A 20,173-nucleotide genomic window follows, 5' to 3' on the forward strand; every position below is an offset into this window, starting at 1 on the left:
TTCTTACTTTGTTAATGAAGGCAGAGAAGACCCACATAGGTTTGCATCCAAGTGGGATAGTGCGTTTGTTACTCGTATCAGAGTTGGGCCTCGACCAGCTTCTTACTCTACCAACTAAGGCAGAGAAGACCCACGTAAGCCCGGATTTAGGTGAGATCCAACTTAAGTGTTCTTGAAACTCGTGACAGAATAGGACCCCGACCAGCTTCTTACCCTACCAATGAAGGTAGAGAAGATCTACGTAGGTCCAGATCCAAGTAGGATCCACATTAGTGCTATTGTTACTCGTATCAAAGTTGGGCCTTGACCAACTTCTTACTATGCCGATTAAGACAGAGGAGACCCACGTAGGCCTGAATCTAGGTGGGATCTCTCTACAATGCTAATTCCTGCACATAATTCAATAATGACAAAAGAAAAAATATTTATTGATAATACCTTTTTAGGTAACATGCATTCCCCAGTCTGGGTAGCTCTTAATCAGACATCGTTATCAAGTAATAGACTCCCTTCTGGCCTACCCTTGTTATTCTATATGACCCTTCCTAGTTAGCGCCCTACTTGCCACTGTTCTGTTATTTTATATTCTGGAATACTCTACGAAGTACTAGATTTCCTTCATTGAACTTCCTATGGTGGATTTTTTTGTTGAAATAGCTTTGCAGCTTCTTGTGATAATGTTTTAGTCTTATCAATGTTGCTTCTCATTTATCTTCCAACAAATCTAATTTCGCGATCATCTACTGATTATTCTGGTCAGTCTACACTACTCTGGACCTTAGGGAAGTTGTTTTTCGTAGGGATCACTACTTCCATGCTATAGGCCATAGCGAATAGTGATACCCTATGGAAGTTCTGGCAGTTGTCCTATAGGCCCATAACATGCCATGCAAGACTGTTGTCCACCTGCCCTTCATTTCTCCCAGTCTTTTCTTTAGAGTGTCTATTAACACCTTATTTGTAGCCTCTATCTATTCGTTGCCCTATGGATACTATGGTGTGGAGAATAACTATGTTATTCCATGTTCTTCATAAAAATCTCTTATTTCCGCTCCTACGAATTGTCTTCCATTATTAGAGACTATAGTGCGTGGCAAACCAAATTTATAGATAATGTTCTCCCACAGGAACTTCTAAACTTCCTACTGGCGTATTCTGGCTAGAGGGAGTGCTTCTATCCACTTGGTGAAATAATCTGTCACCACTAGCAAAAAAGTCAAATTACCTAGTGCCCTCAATAGCAAGCCTACTAGATCAATTCCCTATTATGCAAATGGCTAAGGACTGACTAGGGAATTGAGCTGTACTGTTGGCTGCCTAAGTCTCTTTCCATGTCTTTGGCAACTATCGCAGTGCTTGACATACAATGTTGCATTTTTCTGCACGTAAGGCCAAAAATGTCCTTGATATAATACTTTATGAGCCAAAGACCTTGCCCTTGAATGGTTCTCACAGTCTTCTTCGTGGATTTTGTTTAACACATCCTTTGCCTTCTCTGGCATTAGACGACGTAGGAGTGGCCCTCCAACAAACTTCCTGTACAAAACCCCATCTAAGACGATATACCTCTCTGTTCTATTTTTGACTTGTCTGACCTCCTTGGGATCTTTAGGCAGCTCCCCTTGTTATAGGAAGGCTAGGATTGGATTCATCCATCATTGGTCCCCTATGACCGCTACCACGTTGACCAACTCTGGTTCGTCTATTGCAGGATGTTCTTGGTAACCCAATGGTAATTTTTTTATACAATGCCTTGCCAGCATTAAAGTTATGTAGGCTAGGGTATCCGCATGTCTTCTATCTGTCCGAGATATGTGCTCTATTTTGATATCTTCAGCCCCATATATGACAAATCAGATTTTCTCCAGGTAAAATCTCATCATAAGATCTTGTGCCTCGAACGTTCCACTGACGTGATTGACTATTAACTATGAGTCGTTGTAGACTGTTGCCTCAGTTACCCTCAGGCCTACCAAAGAATTGAGGCCAATCAACATCGTCTCATATTCTACTTCATTGTTCGACGCCTTGAATCCCAGTCTGACCACTTTCTCTATCCTGGACTCGTCTGTAGTAATCAATATTACTCCTATTCTTGACCCTTCCAAGTTTGATGATCCATTCATGTAAACTTTCCATCCTAAGCTACTGTGCAGTTCTTGTTCTTCTTCCACATGTTCCAACTCATCTACCAGTAGATTTGCCTTCTCTTCTACCGGAAAATCTACTAAGAAATCAGCTACTATTGACCTTCTAATGAGACTCTAGGCTTGAATTCGAGCCCAAACTCTACCAACTGCACAGCCCACTTCGCCAACTAGCCTGGTCCTTCTGTCTTCCATAAGACAGACTTCAGAAGGTATTTTGTAATGACCTATACTCTATGTACCTGGAAGTACTGCCTTAGGCGTAATGCTGTATAGACTAATGCTAACCCCATATTCTCAGGCCTAGAGTAACGTGTCTTCGACTCAATGAAAGTCTTGTTTAAGAAATAAATGAACTGCTCTACTGCTATTCCAGCCTTGACCAAGAATGAACTCAGTGCATGCTTTGAGATAGCCAAGTACAACCCTAATTCCTTTCCCACTTCCAATTTGGAAAGTATAGGTGGTCTGCCCAAGTACTTCTTTAGTTCTGCGAAGGCTCGCTCACACTCTTTTATCCATTCGGGCCTAATATATTTTTTTTGTAGCAATTGGTACAAAGGTTTGCACTTATCAAAAGACCTGAAAATGAAACGATTTAGAGCTCCCACTCTTCCTGCCAACTTCTGAATTTGCTTCTGTATTTTCGGGGATGGCATCTCTAACAATGCTCTAATCTAATCCGAATTAGCTTCTATCCCCTTTTTCATGACCAGTAGCTTAAGAATTTCTCCAAAGTTAATGCGAAAGTACACTTCTCAGGGTTGAGCTTTATCCCCACTTTTCTTACTCGAGAAAAGACTTCTTCTAAATCAACAACGTGATCTTTTTTCCTTTTGCTTTTGACTAACAAATCGTCGATGTAGACTTCTACGATATTTCCCAGCAGATCCCCGAAGAGCTCTGTTACCAATCTCTAATAGGTAACCCCCTCATTCTTTAATCCAAAATGTATGACGCTATACCAATATAACCCCTGGTCTGTGATGAAGTTGTCTTCTCTTGATCTATTGGGTTGAGTGTAGACACCCCATTTTCGCATTTGCCTGATTAATCAACTCATCAATCTAATTGCAACAGTTTCCAATGATGGATGAATATTTCAATATTTTTTATTTGTTACTAGATATGTTTCAGAAATTGAGATAAGGTATCTTAAGCAAACAAAACTTTAGAAACCACGCTACGCTAAAAAAATGTGATGCAACAACATAGAAATCATCATTTTCAAATAAAAAAGAAACTTTACGAGAAAAATCACTAAAAATGATTAAATTACCAAAATAACCCTAACATCAAAACATCCCTAGAGCCTATATTACACTTAGGAAAATCCTTTCGAATACATAAAACATCAAATTAAAATCAAATAAACTGTTTCGCTAATTTTTATCAAATTCGACAAAATTATGAAAATACCCCTCGTAGGGTCCACTATTATTTCACGTCAAAAACCCATAAATGACACAAACTGATACTCACATTGAATTCCTTATGAAAAATTGATTTCAAAACATCTCAAAATATCAAAAAACGACTTTGAAACCCAAAAGTCCTTTTTGAGGGCAAAAAGATAATTTTCCAACCCTAAAAATTCAAAATTTTAAAATTAATAATTAAAATATTAATGAACGTATAAAGAAATCTTAATAAATTAAATTTAATATTTTAAACAAATAAAATCAATTAATTAAGCCCACATGCCAAATTGTAAGTTGTGGGATACTTATTCAAGTAGGGTCCACCTGATATTTATTAAAAGACCCCTCCATCTGGGGTCCAAAGAATTAAAAATATAATCAGGGGGTTCTCCCAAAAAAATAAAAAAATATTCTTTCATTGTGGTAAGAATGGAAATCCTAATTCAAAATCCTAATTAACTTTATCTTAAAGAAACTTGGTCAGATTGAAAGACTTTCAAAAAAATCTATAAATAGGAGTCTCCACAACCGAATCTAGCAAGTTAAGAGAAACCCTAAGAAAGAGATGTCAGAAACACCCATCAGCCTTCCCAAAACCCTAAATCCGAAGCCCCAACTCCCTACCTAACATTCAAATCCCAATTTTTGCTCAAAAAACACCTAGAAACCCTTTAAAAATACTTAGAAACCATCCAAAAAATACTCAAATCTAGGAGGAGGATACCACATCTTGGAGATCAAAAACGGATTCAGTGACGAATAAAAAGTAAGAAAACTCACACAAGGACACTCTCTGTCGACTTTGAGAGAACTAGTTGTCGCAATCAACCAGGTAATTTTTTTATTTATTTATTTTTAGGTATGTTTAGCAATGTAATTCTTTTCGAGAAAAAATAGAGACTGGCATTTACCGAGCGAGGTTATTGCGTAACACCTTTTGACCCCGTAATATGATCTCCAGACTCGTTCTTTTTATAGACAAATATTTTCTTATCTTTTCAGATTCAATATTTCGGTTCCTAGACCATAATAATTAGGTGACGACTCCCAAACCCTAAAAGAGCGGATCCACAACCCACAGATCGAGGACGCTTTCAGTGATGACTCCGTTGGGGATATTTTGATGATCAAATTTGAAAAAAATCTCAAATTTTGGTGCATTGCCAAATCGACCTAGTTTTTTTTATTTTATTTATTTATTTATTTTTATTCTTTTGACATGATTGTGGATCATTTGGTTGGATTTTGAGTATGGTTTATTTATTATTATTATTTTTCTATGATTTAATCAAGTGTCACTTAGGATGACCTAAATAATTCTAGAGGTTAGTTTCATTGAAGATGGAATGATGGTTGTTAAATCATGAAAATTTATAAAAATAAATAAATAAAAAATATTTTTATTTATTATTTTTTAAAATTATTTTTGAGGTATGTGTGTCTGATTTTTGAAAAAAAAAAAACAAAACAAAACAAAACATTTTTTTGCTTGCTGTTAGCAACAAATAACTAGTTTTATACGTGGTATGCCGTTAGAAGATAACGATTCTTTTTATTTTCATCTTCTTCTCATATGAGAAAGAAGAAACAGTAAGAAAGGGACACCTCATGCCCTCTCTCTCTCTCTCTCTCTCCTTCATATCTCTTTTTCTCCCTTTTCTTTGCTGATTGTCTCCAACGAATTCAAACTCATTTTCTTAGATTTCTTTAACTCAAAGACCAATGTTTCTCACCTTTAAAAGATCTCACTAAAGGGCCAAGTATCCTTCGATTTTTCTCTTAATCAAGAGTGTTTGTGTGTACGATTCTCAAGTATTAGAAGAAATTGGTGACCTCTATTTTTAAAGGCATTTTTCTAGAGAATCATCTTGAATCAGTCGTTGGTTTTGTTGTCATGACAATAGTAATCAAATTTCTACTGCTGATCTTCCTCCTCTTTGAAATGTTTGTCATAGTAATTTTGTTTCGTTTGAAAATTTGGTACGACTTGCAGAGAAGAGGAATTTCGTGGCCACAACAAATGCAATCGATTTTTTTTCTTTCTATGGTTAAATTCCTCTTGAAACCACACGTTGCAGTCGAAATTTGTCGCTGCACCTTGGAAGTTTTGCAAAATTCTGTTGTTGTAGTCGAATTTATTTGTCAGTTGGAATATTGATTTGCCGATGGGGTTGATGACGATGAAGACGAAAAGGGCAGAAATAGTTATCATTTTTTATTTCCCTCTAATCTCTATTCTTCATCATCAAAACCAACTCGGTTGATCTGATGATCGAAAATAGAGACGATGATGATGCTTGTCCCGTCAAGAGCTTTAACAATTTTTTTTATATATATAAAAAAACAACCTTCTTCGATTAAACTCGTCTGTGTCACTGATCATTACCACTCAGGTATCGGAATTGTAACACATTGGGTACCAACTCAATTCGGAAAGTTACTCGAACAAGGAAGTGGGATTTAAAAACCTTTTGGAAAATTATTGGAGATTTTAGGATCGAAACGAGGAGATTGGATGAAAAATCACAGTTAAATAAACGTATTTTTATGTAATCTTTGTTTAATTTAATTAGTGAAAATCATGGTTACTCGGTTCATCTCATCTTGAGCTATTATTAACACACCAATTTTTACTTGTAACACACCAATCCATATGTAAACAATTATTTATTTTCTAAAAGAATTGGTGTGTTGTAAGTAAACAATGGGTTGCTAATAATATCTCATTTTTTTTATCTCAATTGTTGTAAAGGACTATTGACAACCCTCTCTGTGGCTAAAGAGAATTTTTTTTGGCACACCAATTTTTCCTAGTGTTACCTCCATTATAGGCAATTACTTAGTGATTTACATAAAAATTGGGGTGGTATTAGTAAAAGGTGGTATGGCAATAACGACTCGCTTGTTGATTACAAAATTTTTTTAGTTTTTATTTTTTTAGTAGTATTTTAAAAAAAATCACCCTTTATTTCCAAAACTCTTATTCTATCATCAATTTAATATTGGTTGAAGTCTTGATTTATTGTGCGTTGCCCAAAAGCGATCCTTGATTGAGCCATAGATTATTAAAAAAATAATATATATATATATATATATATATATATATATATATATATATATATATATATATATATATATATATATATATATATATATATATAGGAAATTTGTTGTACCTATTTCAATGTTGGATCAAATCAATTATTCTTTAGTTATAGTCATTGATTACCCATCTAATATGCCTTGATATCTATATTTTGATGTGCATGCTTTAATATTAATCTTGATGTGATGAATTGTGTGGGTAATATTCATGTTTTGATAGTTTGATCTGGCCCACGGGCCCATTTATTTGAAAAATGCCCTGGACACACCCCACCCTGTTTTGTACACACCACTAACACGTTTATTTTGTTGCATTGTCTGCTTGCATGTCCCTTATAGCTAACGTGGCACTAGTGTATGGCCCGATCTTTTCGTGAGATGCGACGTCATCCATGAAAACTACAACTACAGTCACGTACCTTTATGGTATATAAAACTGGGGCATCATTACCATTCGATCAGGTGACATTGAAAGGTATATCGTTGCACCCAAGCTGGAGCGACCTAAGCCTTTGTCCTATTGTAAGCCGCAAAGTCACATGTCCTGACTGCCAATGTAGTACTAGTACGTGGTCGATCCCCTCGTTGATGTTAAATCATTTATAAAAACTACAACCCTAAACTCGTACCTATACAGTATATCAAAGTTAATCTAAGTTCACCAACTGCTTTTTGATCAAAATCAGTACGTAAGCGAGATCTTGCCCTACTGTACTTTGTGTATTAGGGGGATAAACTACGTTTATTCTAGACGAGAGGCGACTTAAGAGTGCCCTTACTCATTATCGTGCACTACCTCTCAATTGGGGATTAAATTGACTACTTTTGACTTCGAAGATTTGAGTTGGAATCTTAGATTATCACCTATACGGTATATCAAACCAAGTTACCACATGTCGTTTGATTGAGTACGCTTGAAAGGTATATGGGTGCACTTGGGTAAAGGTGGCCAAATAAATTGCATTGCACGTGATGAACCTAGAGTCTAGAAACCTCCTTATAGGTCATGACTCGAACTTATCGTGGGTGTTCCCGATTTTTTTTTTGTTTTTTGAAATGGACATTTCAAATGTTGAGATTATGAAGTTACAGTTTTGTCCTCAAGATAGCCAAACTTTTGTTTAATCTAATTCAAGGCTATCATATCACTGGGTGTATCAATCTAATAAAGAATCCATTTTAAATGTGGTAATGATTCATAATGACCCGGTTCATCCTGATCCAATAATCACGATGGGTTGGATCATTCAAATCAAAGTGGTATTCAATTTTTTTTCCTAATTCGGATCCCTACCCATTTCAAAATAAGAAAAATATTTTTCAAAGGAAAAAATGATTTGCAAAAAAAAATTTGAATCAGATTTGTTGAAAGTTGTTATTAAATGAAAATATTATTTGTCAATGATTTTCAATAATTCAATAAAATTATTTTTCCTTTTAAAATAATCATTGTATGAATGAACTGTTTAATGGATTGGTGCACAGAATTCAATAAAATCTCATGATTCATTAAAATATTATCAAAAGGGTAACACTAAACTTGATAAAATACCCTTGATGGGATTACTAGGTTATCATTGAACCTAAGCTCAATCGTTCACCGTTTTGTTAGGGTCACTAGTCCAGTCAATTAAAATGAACATCAACACCAAGTGAATCATCGGAAATGACCTCAAAATCTCTCAACAATACATAGTTGTTCCCTGAGGATCATAGTGCCTCAGTCATGCTGGTTGTAAGCAATGTCCTGAGTCCTCAGTCCATAGTCAAGCCCGTTGTGGGTACTTGTTTTGAGTTTTCATGAGTCATTTTGGTTTCTCGGGTATTCAGTTTTTTTTATCAATTCAGCAAGATCATGTTTCCTTTAGATCGAGTCTATCCATCTTTTTCTATTGAGTCAAGTTAGTTTGTTAAGTTTATAGAGGCGTCTATCGTCCCATCTAAATTTGATTAGATAAATAAAATTTTTGAATACCTCGAGCGCATTAACAGATTAACTAATAATCTGACTTCAAGGATATATATTTTTTTGAATAAGAAGATAATGGTTGGGTTCAACCTTTAGGTCATTAACCTCGGAACAAAAAAATTCCTAAGAAATTCAAATAGAAACCATCTTATCCCTAAAATAACACGAGGGTATAATGAATTTACTCAGAAATTTCAAAAGACTTTTTTATGTGATCTTATGAGGATATGTTAGGTACAAGCTTGGGTGTTGCTCAACATGGAATTGATACTTGCCCGATAAGATGAAAGTATTGATAGAGATGAATCAACGCTATCCTCATTGCATCTTGAGTTGCAAAGTTCATTTAAGCATATATTACCAGTCGATATGAGGGTACCTTTTGGGCTGATCTCTAATAATGGGTCGTACTTCAAAGCTTAGGTCATTACTTTGTGTTCGAAGTTAAAGATCTGGCATTACAAATTATTTCTCTATTGTCCTCAGACTAATAGAGTGGTTGAAGAAGCTAATACGAGTCTCAAAATAATCATCGTGAAAATATGGCAATCACATCAGTATTGATCAGAGAAGCTGGGCATATCGTACTTCAATACAATCTTCCACTGGAGTTATTCTCTACTCTCTAGTGTATGATAAGGAAGTTGTCTTACCAGTTAAAATGAAATCCCGTATCTCAAGGTCTTGATGGGAAGTCAATTGTTAGAAACAAACTAAATCCGTCATGAGTACAAAAAACTAAACTTGATTGAAGAAAAATAACTTGGAGTTCTGTACCACATGTAAACTTATCAAAGATGAGTCACTCGCACGTTTGACAAGAAGGTTGAAATTCGTCACTTATAAGTCAAAGATATAACCATCAAACTTAAAAAAATTTTGAGCACCTCTCATCGATCAGAAGAATTCTGAATTTAAATGGAGAAATTCATTCATCAGTAAGGAAACACTACTTTGGAAAACCATCAAACTTCAAAGAAAATTGAGCACTCCTCCTCGACTATATGAGGACGTTTAAACCCAATTAGAGAGGTTTATTCATTAAGGAAATACTGCGTAGAAAAACTGTTAAAACTTCAAGATCATGATAGAATCGAACCATTAGAACCAACCAATCTTGACCAAATCAAGTACTACATTTAAGGATGCCACCTTTGGCAAATCAATTTTTTGTTATCCAGTTCCATATCTCATTTCTCAACCCTTTGTAATCTTTTGGAATTTATTTTTCTTTTTCAACCCGATCACCCAACCTAGGGGAGGGAAAATTCAAACTACGTTTTGGTTTGATCCCAAAATTTTGGGGTACATAGGCAACCTGAGAAGTTACTTCATGCCCGATCATATCAAAATAAAAACAATAGATTCCATCATAGAAAAAGTTTTAAAAATTCAAAAGACAAAAAAAAAAAAAATTGTCAGAATTGGAAAGAAAATTCAAAGAAAAAGAAAACAATTTAAAAGAAATGCCACACAAGGGATATGCGAGTTTTTGAGCCTCAAAATTCTTTTTTTTTTATGCCCAATCTTAAGCTTACCCATGAAAGTCCTTCTAAGTACTGTGCGAAAAAAGTCAAGAAAGGTAAAAAAACATGATCAGACAGTAACTCCAGAAGTTCAAAAGGGAAGAAAAAGAAAAATGGGGCCTACTAGGTTGAAAATCCGAAAAGGTGACTTAAGCAAAAATTAAGGTAAGCTCGCAAGGTTGAAAATTTGAAAGGACGGTCTTGACAACAATTAGAGCAAAGAAAAAAGTCTGCTAAGTTGAAAATCAAAAGGGCAATTTAGGCAAAACTTAAGACAAACTCGCAAGGTTAAAAATCCAAAAGGATAGCCTTGGCAACAATCAGAGCAAAGAAAAAAGAAAAAATTGTAAGCTCGCTAGATTGAAAATCTGAAAAGACAATCTAGACAAAAGTTAGAGCATGCTCGTTAAATTGAAAACCTAAAAGGAAAATCTAGGTAGAAGTTAGAGCAACAAAAAAATCAAAAGAAAAGCTCCGTTGAGTTGAAAAGTTAAGAGGCAGTTTGAGCTGAAATATCAGAAGTTCGAATGATTAAGTTTCAATACCCAACTTTAATCAAGCGAAGACTCAAAAGCCACAAGTTTCTTGTCTATGATTTATCTGCAAATTTTGATTCCCCAAGTGAACCAAGAGGGAGAAGGGTAGATTCTACGATGAATCTTAAAAGTAAATATCTTGTTCTTTTGAGTCTGACTCAAAATCTTCAATATGAAAAATCAAAATTAAAAGTTGAATCTTTATTGCGTTTGTGATAATCAAATATTTCAAACCTTCAGAACAAAGGGCACTTTTTTTTTATATAACATGTAGTTTTCCCCCTTACACTTGGGGCATTTTTTTCAATTATCTCACATGCAATGTTTCTTGTCAAACTAAGGGCATTTTGTTCTCAAGCTTTATCAATATTAATCCTAAAGGATAATGGAGACCCCGAATTTAAGATTACCCTCTTGATAACAATTTCAGGGGTCCAAATGAAGTTTTAAATGATTGTGTTTATATCTTTGACCGTTTTGATTTTTGCATAAAGGATCAATGCACGGGAAAACTCTTCCTTCACGAGCCGAGTAAAGGTTTCCTTTTTTCTCTTCGTGCTCACATCAACCGTGGTTCCTCTTTACTTCTCTTTGCTTATATGGTACGACAAACATCTACTTTTGCAACTTGGCACAACGTCTTGGGCATCCTACCCTCATATTCTTACTAAACTCGTTAGAAATAAGAGCTTACAAGTTGTTGGCAACTCAAAAATTCCACGATGTTTAGCTTGTTCTTTGAATAAAAGTTGTTGTTTACATTTCTTTTTGTCTACTTTAAGGTCTCCTACACATTTACCTCTCATTCACTCAGACTTATGGGGTCTCGCTCCTGAATTATCATGTGGAGATTTCCAATATTATCTTATTTTTGTTGATGATTTCTCCAAATACATGTGGATTTATTCTCTCATTCAAAAAAAATGAAATTTTTAGTTATTTTTGCAAATTTAAAATGGCTATTGAAAATCAATTTGGCACCAATATAAAATTCCTTCAATATGATGGTGGAAAGGAGTATGTGAATAAACCTTTTGAAATTTTCCTCACCAATAATGGCATTCAACATCGCATTTCTTACTCACACACCCCTCAACAAAATGGTATTGTGGCACATTGTTGAGACGAGTCTTTCCCTCTTTTGTGAAGCTTTCATGCCATGCCATTTTGGATGGAAGAATTTTCTACAGTTGTGTTTCTTATTAACAGACTCCCTTCTTCTACATTGGGTTACAAGTCTCCATATGAACTTCTATTTTAGCAACCACCAAATTATATGACTTTACGTTGCTTTGGTAGCCAATGTTTTCCATTCTTTGGGGCTTATAAACAGGACAAATTATCTTTGAAATCAATCCCTTGTGTTTTCTTGGGATATGGCACACGTCACAAAGGCTATCATTTTTTGATCCTAAAATAAGGTGCATTCATCTATCTAGTTATGTTCGATTTAGTGAGGACTTGTTTCCCTTTGCTAGCATACTCTCTAATGGGCCCTTATGGTCTACAACTTCAAAAGACTTGTGATTCTATCCACCTATTGAAGATGAAGCACCTACATATTCAACATTTATTGAGTTACCATTGATAACTCAAGCATCTACTACACCATTTGATCAAACATCTCAAAGGACATTGGTTTTTCCATCTAGCACAACTTCTTTGTGTTCAACCCCATCAAATAATGTTGCTGAAATGACTTAACCAGTCACTGATTTACAAGCTACCATGCCACTCCAACCCAATTCTCCTATCATGACTCATACTACTTCTAATGAGGTTATGACAATCTTAAACTAGCCTGTACCATTGATTTCAAATATCAATAGACATCATATGACCACTTATTTGCATGATGGTATTCTTCGCCCCAAAGAACCATACATTGGTCTTGCAACTTGCCATTCTTTGCCATTATGCTTACAAGTTGTACTAAGTGCTGCTAGTGAAGAACCCACATGTTACACCACTACTTCTAAACACCCACAATAGCATGCAGCAATGCTCGATGAATTTAATGCCTGAATCAAACAACAAGTATGGTCCCTTATACTTGCTTTCCATACTTCGAATGTTGTGGATTGTAAATAGATCTTCAAGGTTAAACAACGAGTTGATGGGACTATTGAACATCATAAAGCCTACCTTGTTGCAAAAGGTTATAATCAGTGATATGAAATTGATTCCGAAGAAACCTTTAGTCCTGTGGTTAAACCTCCTACAATACGACCCATTCTTTCAATTGCAGTCAATCGTGGTTGGTGCATTCGACAATTTGATGTTAAGATTGCTTTCTTACATGGAATACTTCCTGAAGCTATTTATATGAAGCAACCACCAAAACTTATTAATCCTTCACTCCCCCCATCATGTGTGTCATCTTCACAAATCAATTTATGGACCACGTCAGGCACCATGCACTTGGTTTGATGGGTTTAGTAATGTTTTGTTTGAATTTGGTTTTATTCGTAGCCCCAATGATACATTCATGTTCTTGCATCATGCTTCCCATGGTCTCACTATTCTCCTATTATATGTGGACAACAATATTCTTACCAGTGCCAATACAGATTTTATCACCAAGCTCGTTGCTCAACTCAATGATCGATTTGAAGTTAAAGATTTGGGGCCTTTACACTATTTTCTTGGGATTGAAGTACATCGTCACATTGATGGTATGGACTTTTGCCAAACAAAATTTGTTCCTGACTTGCTCAAAAATGCCAATTTACTTGACGTCAAGCCTTGCTCATCACCTATTTCAGCTGGTTCAAAACTTTCTCATGATGATGGAGATGTTATTGTCGATGTCACCAATTATAGAAGTATTGTGGGCACCCTCCAATACTTACAATGACAAGACCTAACATCACATATTTTGTGAATCAAGTTTGCCAATTCATGCATCAACCACATCGTCCACATCTTATTGCCATCAAATGCATTTTGCATTACCTTAAAGAGACACCAAACTTTGACCTTCATCTCACAAAATCAAAGGATGAACATCTTTGTGGATTCTCAGATGTTAATTGGGCTGGATGCCTTGACGATTGTCACTCTACAACAGGCTTATGCGTTAATTTTGGTTTATGTGGGCTACCAAAAAGTTACCGATAATTTCTAGGTCAAGTGCCAAGGCTGAATATAGGGCTTTGGCCCATACCGCCTCGGATATTCAATGATTATTATTTCTTCTTTCTGCTTTGGATATTCCACTCTCACATCCACCACTTTTATATTATGATAATGTTAATGCCACCTACTTGGCCCCAAATCTCATCATACATGCTCGTACTAAACATATAGAGGTGGACTACCATTTTCTTAGAGAATGTGTGCTACGTGGTGCTCTTCGCGTTGTCTTTGTCCCAAGTTTGGCTTGTATTGCTGACATATTTACAAAAGGGTTAAGTATGGTTCAGTTTAAAATGTTACGTGATAAGCTAATGGTTTGCTCTTGTTCACCCATCAACTTGAGGGGGGATGTTAAGATGACTAAGTTACCTTAGTTGATTGATTATCTTGGCACTAGAATATCCTTAGAATATACCAACAATTTATAGTTAATTATTATCATATATAGTTAGCTTTTGATTAGAAATATATTTTGTAATTGAGAGAAAATCTCTCTCAAAATAAATCCTTCTGTAATTGAGAGAAAATCTCTCTCAAATCATTCTCACTGTTGTACTATAAATCAATATAGAATCACTTCAAGATAACAAAGAGGATTTTATCTAATACTCTGTGATTTCTTAGTTCCAATAAAATGGGATCTTGAAAATAGGGTATCGATTCCAATTAAATGGGTACCCATTAAGTCTCAGGCCTAGTTGAGTCATAAGGCAAGTTAGGCCATTGCCTAAGGCTCCCTTTTTAGATAAGAACCCCAAAAAATAAAAATAAAAAATCTTTATAAATCCCACTATAGATAAGACCTAAAAGAAAAATCCTAATCAGAGTGTTGACAATTTGATGTACTTTTGGCGTACACAACTGGCGCACCCTGACATGGAAGTATATAACTTATTAAAATAAATAAAAAAAAAAAAATCAAAAAGAAAGTTTATTTCTCTTGCCTTTGGTGAAAAAAATAACTTTCAGATCTGATCACCTTGTGACATTCAAAATCATGATCCGATGAAATGGAGTTGTAGAGGATAAAATTATATGAACTTCAAAAAATAAAAAAGCAGTAATTTTTCATCATTGAATTTTATTTTTAAATTTAGGTACTCAGTAATCATCCATTTTAAGCACCATGGATCAAGCTCAAAAAATAATTTTTTTTCTTAATATGAATATTTTCATGAAATCTAGATGGCTGTGTTGTTGGATTGACAATGTGATAATCAATATGGGCCCAACGATCCTTTTTAAGATTTGAAATCTAAAAAAAAAAATATGTGGGTAGAGAACGGGTGAGAGAGAGAAATTTACTCTTTTTTATTTATTTATTAATAAATTATGTGCTTCCATGTCAGTCTGCGTAAGGTGTGTGCGTCAAACATATGTCTATTTATCAACACCCTCTTAACAAATCCCGATCTAAATAAAACTAAAAAATAGAGATAGAAAAAATTCTTTATAAAATCCATCAAGATAAGGTCCCAAAAATAACTCCAAGGGGTTGGCCTAGTGGAAAGCCGAACCTTGATAAACTCCTCAAGAAGAGTAGGTCAAGTGTTTAAAACCTCATAAAGCAATGAATTCTTTGGGGCCACCCTCTAGGGTCCAGTTGACCCCCAACTCAACCAGATGCACATAGGAATTTTCGAGGAGCTGGTGCATGTGACCATGGGATTAGTCTCACTCGAAGGGTGGAGATACCCACAGTAGGCCAAAAAAAAAAAAAAAACGTCTCAAAAATTAGAAAAAGAAAGTCTTTATGGGATTTAAAAAATAAAATAAAATAAAAATCTTTTAGTGTATTTCCCATCTCTTGTTTAACTTTTTCCAAAGATTTTTTATTTTATTTTTGTTAATATACCCCTATGCTTGTATTGGAGATACCTCTTTGTCAAACCATGCCTCAACGTTTTAGTAACGTATATAGATACCCTGTTTTTCAAGCTGACCTCATGCCTCCTTCATGTCAATATTCTTAGTAGACTAATAGAAAAAAAGATATAAATACCCTTGTTGTCAATTTCAAGTCAAACCCTTGACTTTTTCTCAAAATAGGTCATCTTCGATCAAGCTCTTCAATTTCTATCGTATATTATTTTAGAGTTTTGCTGGAGTAATATTGAAATTGACATTGTTTCAGACATTGATGTGCACAAAACCATAGATACTTCTCACACATATCTCTATGAAAAGCATCTATGATTACCTACACACATCCACATCAGCAATGTGTGAAACAATGTTACTTCAGCATTTTCCATATTTTTAACATAATCAATCTTATCCTTAGTTCTTGTTTTCAAGCTCACACTAACCCTTAAAGAAAGATTAATGTTGGAGTGACCTTAGTGGGACATCTTGACGTGGTGACGCATGCATGCCCATAATGTATTTTCTTCGAGATAGATTGAAATTACTGAGGTCACTCTAGTATGACTCTTAAAGCAGATCATAGATTTTTTACGCAAAAATCTTGATTATTCTACCTACTTTATTTTCTTTCAAAATTCATTCATCTCCTTGCTCTTCAATTTTTATGGTAAATTAATTTCAATCTATTCAACATCCTTTTCACTCCATCATTTTGCTTCACTTCCCCTTAATTAACAATTGTACAAAATCCTAGATTTTTCTATCAAATTCTACGATTTTATATTATTGCAAAAATCTTATTTGAGTTTGAGTTTGAAGGTTGAAGAGAAAGAATCTTAACGTTCAAGATGAGGGTGAACAGTTTTACCAAAAGAAGTTATACATGATTGGTTTTGAGAAGAAAAATCAAGGGTTTTTGGCTAAATGTTGGAAAAAAAAAAAAAAGTGATTTGAGTCCTTTTGCATTGATCTATTAATAGGGCTGAAGCCAATGCAGTATGTCATCAATTTTAAAATGCAAGTGCATCTCTAATATTCATCAAAACATAGGAGTATGTCTAAATTCACACAAGAGAAAAAAAAATCTTAATAGACCCCATGCTTGAATTCCATGGAAGGTTCAAAAAATATATATGTTTAGCATATTTGAATCTCAAAAATGTGAAGGAGTGGATAAGTAGATTTTAAATAAATTTTTATTGTTATATAAAAAGTTATTTAATATTATTTATGCAATATATAAGATAAACAAAAGGTCCTCATTTCTAATTTTCACCAGCCTCAATTTCTAGGGGTGCAAGTTCGGTTTGAGGTTAGATGGAAATGAACCGACATAGGTCAGTTCCACCAAATAAGAATGAACCAAACCAAATTCCATTGGAATCAAAGCAACCCAATCGAACTAAAGTCGATTCTGTTCTATGGGTTTCCAATATTTTATAAATTGTAAGTAACATTTTTCAATGAAAAAGCTAACATATAATAAACAAAAATTCCATACAATAAATCATTAATCTATTCATAAAAAGTCATTAATATATCCATAAAAGATCATTAATCTATGTCCCAAATCCTAAAATAATTCACCATAATTATATATATATATATATATATATATATATATATTTATTTATTTATTTATTTATTTATTGCATAAGGGTTCGATTATGGGTTTGGTTGGTTCTATACAAGCTTGATTCGAGAACCGAACCAAATTGATCGGTTCTCAATTTTCATAACCCGGAACTGAACCGTAACTTGTTCCAAACCACCCCAAAGCTTCTGGTTTGGTTTGGTTTTTGATTTTAACTGGACCAAGTTGCACCCGTATCAACTTCTATTGATCTGGCCTTGCCATTGATCATCGCTGTTTTGTACCAGTGAAGGAAGATATGAGTCGGAATGGATTGACAGGTTCAAATCAGACTTAACGGTACCAATTAGATCCAAATCCGATTCTTAAACCCCTTAAATTGTAGAAACTGCTCATGGAACCATGGATGGAAGTGGGCGGATATTATAAGATAATTTCATTGGTCCGGTAATTGGATATCCATCTGGTCTTACATTTCTTTAATTTGAGTACAAACTTTTTATTTTTATTTTTATTTGACCAAAACTAACCAAATGATCCCTAACGTCAAAGTGGATTGGTGTCTTATGTGCAAGTGGATGTAAATTTTTTGAGATGGACATATTAAGATTCTTGGAATTTATTTTCAAATTACTGATAAGTTGACTCTTAAAAGGAATAGTAAAAGATGGGGTTTTACCAAAACGTATCGAAATTACCAACCCAACTTCATTTTTGAAATATTTGTTAAAATGACCATATACTCTTTTTATTTATTTATGTTTACCAAAATGGATATCTAATGCTCAAAACGGTCATCGTCCACTTTGGTCCTTATTTATTTTTATCAAAATGGGCATCTAATGTAGTCTCATTAAACTGAATTATCTTTATACCTTTTAGAGATATTTACCAAAATGTGATCAACTTTTGACGTGTTTACTATTCTGGCTTATTGTTCATTTTAATTACTAAAGCACGAACGGTAACGATATCAAGGGTTTTAAAGTGGTAATTTTGCAGGTTTAAAGTGACAATCTCGTTAGTATCAAATGACTATCTCGTAGGTTTGGTTATTTTTAGCGAGATCGTGACTATCAAGGGCAGAGCTAGTACGGAGCTGGTAGGGGCAATTGCCCCCACAGAACTTTGAGACAACCCTATATTTTTCAACTAATTACATTCCCCATTTGTCCCCACTCCCTCACCTCTCTCCCCATTTGTCCCCACACCCTCACCTCCCTCCAATTACCCCCGCCCCCTTCCCCTTTCAAGTTTTTGTTGATGACATTATATCCTGACCGGGACTTCTCAAATATTAATTGAAAATGACCTAAATATCATTTTCTTCTACTTCTAACTAAAAAACTCTTAATTTCTTCCTAAAACTATTCATTTTCACTATACAACTAACCATAGTTTGCCCCCACTATAAGAAAATCCCGGCTCCGCCCCAGGTCACTATACAAACCAGTGTGATTGTCACTTTAAACCTGCGATCTCGTCACTTTAAAAACCTGTGATTTCACAAGTTCACGTTTTGATAATTAAAATAAAGAATTAACCAAAATCATACATTCATCATCAAATTTAGCTAATGAAATGGTAATTTATCCTACCTTTTATTTTCCTGAAAAGTATTCGTTTAGAAGAGTCCACCTTTATTATATTCATTCTTTATTTAAAGCCTGAAATAAACCTAAACTCTAAGGTTGGGTTTGGTATTTTGGAAACCCCTGACAATTTTTCCTAAGCAAGTGGACTTAGCACATGGATTTAATCCGTTTCAATTGGTGCCCATGTCAAGGGCAGTTTAGGGAGCCTTGAATGTAATTACCTAGACAAGAGTGGGCATTAGTAGAGGGGCTAGCTCTAGTGGTCTTTATTAGGGGTGCGCACTGGATTAGGTAAATCTGATAACCAAACCAATCCGAAGTCTTTTGGATTGGATTGGCTTGGATTGAACATGGTTTGGTTTGGGTACAGATTGTAAAAAAAAAAAAAAAATAAAAAATAAAAACTAATTGATTTGGCTCAATTCCGGATTAAGGGTATATTATATATATAAGGTAAAAACATTCAAACAATACTCAAAGTCTCAAACCCCTTTCTTAGTTTCTTTCATCTATTTTCTTTTCTTCAAGTTCTTTGAAGAAAACCTAGCCGTTCATCTCCCTCACCTCGTCACTCGCTAACTTTCTTAGTTTCTTTCATCTATTTTCTATATTATTTTTTTCATGATTTTCATTTTTTATGTATTATGTGTGATGCTTTGTTTATATTGAAATAACAAGTGTGTTGATGTTTTGTTTATGCATGTTCTGTGTTTTGGGTGATGCTTTGTTTAATTTTATTTTGCTTAGTTTTAAGTTTAAACTATTTTAATTTTACTATTGAAAATAATAAGTATGAGAACCAAGAACCAGTTTGAACCAATTCGAAACAAAGGTTGGTTTGGTTCTATAAGGTAATTTGATTAGTTTGGTTCCAAATTTATAGAACCGATCATGTTTGATTCAATTCCAATTTGAGTACAAATCCAAACCAATCTGAATAATGTGCACCCCTAGTCTTCATGCAATCATGAAGAAATTGGTAAGATCTTGGGTGCCATTTTTGGAAGGCAAAAGAAATCCTTTCCTTTTCCTTATTTAGTATTTCAATTATAAAATTCAAATTATTTCTATTCTAATGCTTAGGTGACATCTAATAGTGATGAATATTAGGTGGAAGCTTTAAGAGGAAGACAAGTGGCATGTTTCTATAAGGAAAAAGGAAAATAGGGGAAGTTACAAAAATTCAGTCATAAAAATCAACTAAGTTATAATTAAGGAAAATAAAGGAGAACTGAGATTTGTTGTTTGAAAGTTAATTATACACTAAGTTCATGAA

General features: G+C 34.5%; 1 protein-coding gene across 1 annotated transcript; it reads right to left on the reverse strand.

The window, feature by feature from the left end:
- Nucleotides 1-1,928: 1,928 nt before the first annotated feature.
- On the reverse strand, nucleotides 1,929-2,806 carry LOC147391273 (uncharacterized). Its single transcript, XM_086459042.1, has 2 exons — nucleotides 2,390-2,806; nucleotides 1,929-2,264 (listed from the first exon to the last, which is right to left on the reverse strand). The coding sequence occupies exons 1-2, from the start codon at nucleotides 2,804-2,806 to the stop codon at nucleotides 1,929-1,931; spliced, it is 753 nt and encodes a 250-aa protein (XP_086315168.1).
- Between the last annotated feature and the right edge of the window lie 17,367 nt (nucleotides 2,807-20,173).

Source organism: Akebia trifoliata, chromosome 11 (genome assembly GCF_017979445.1).
Source record: "Akebia trifoliata isolate Shusen 1 chromosome 11, ASM1797944v1, whole genome shotgun sequence".
NCBI lineage: Eukaryota > Viridiplantae > Streptophyta > Magnoliopsida > Ranunculales > Lardizabalaceae > Akebia > Akebia trifoliata.

Coding starts and splice junctions, on each gene's coding strand:
- LOC147391273 (XM_086459042.1), bottom strand. CDS start 2,806: ATGCCATCCCCGAAAATACAGAAGCAAATTCAGAAGTTGGCAGGAAGA. Junction 2,265..2,389: donor GCCTAAGGCAGTACTTCCAG/GTACATAGAGTA, acceptor ATTCAAGCCTAG/AGTCTCATTAGAAGGTCAAT.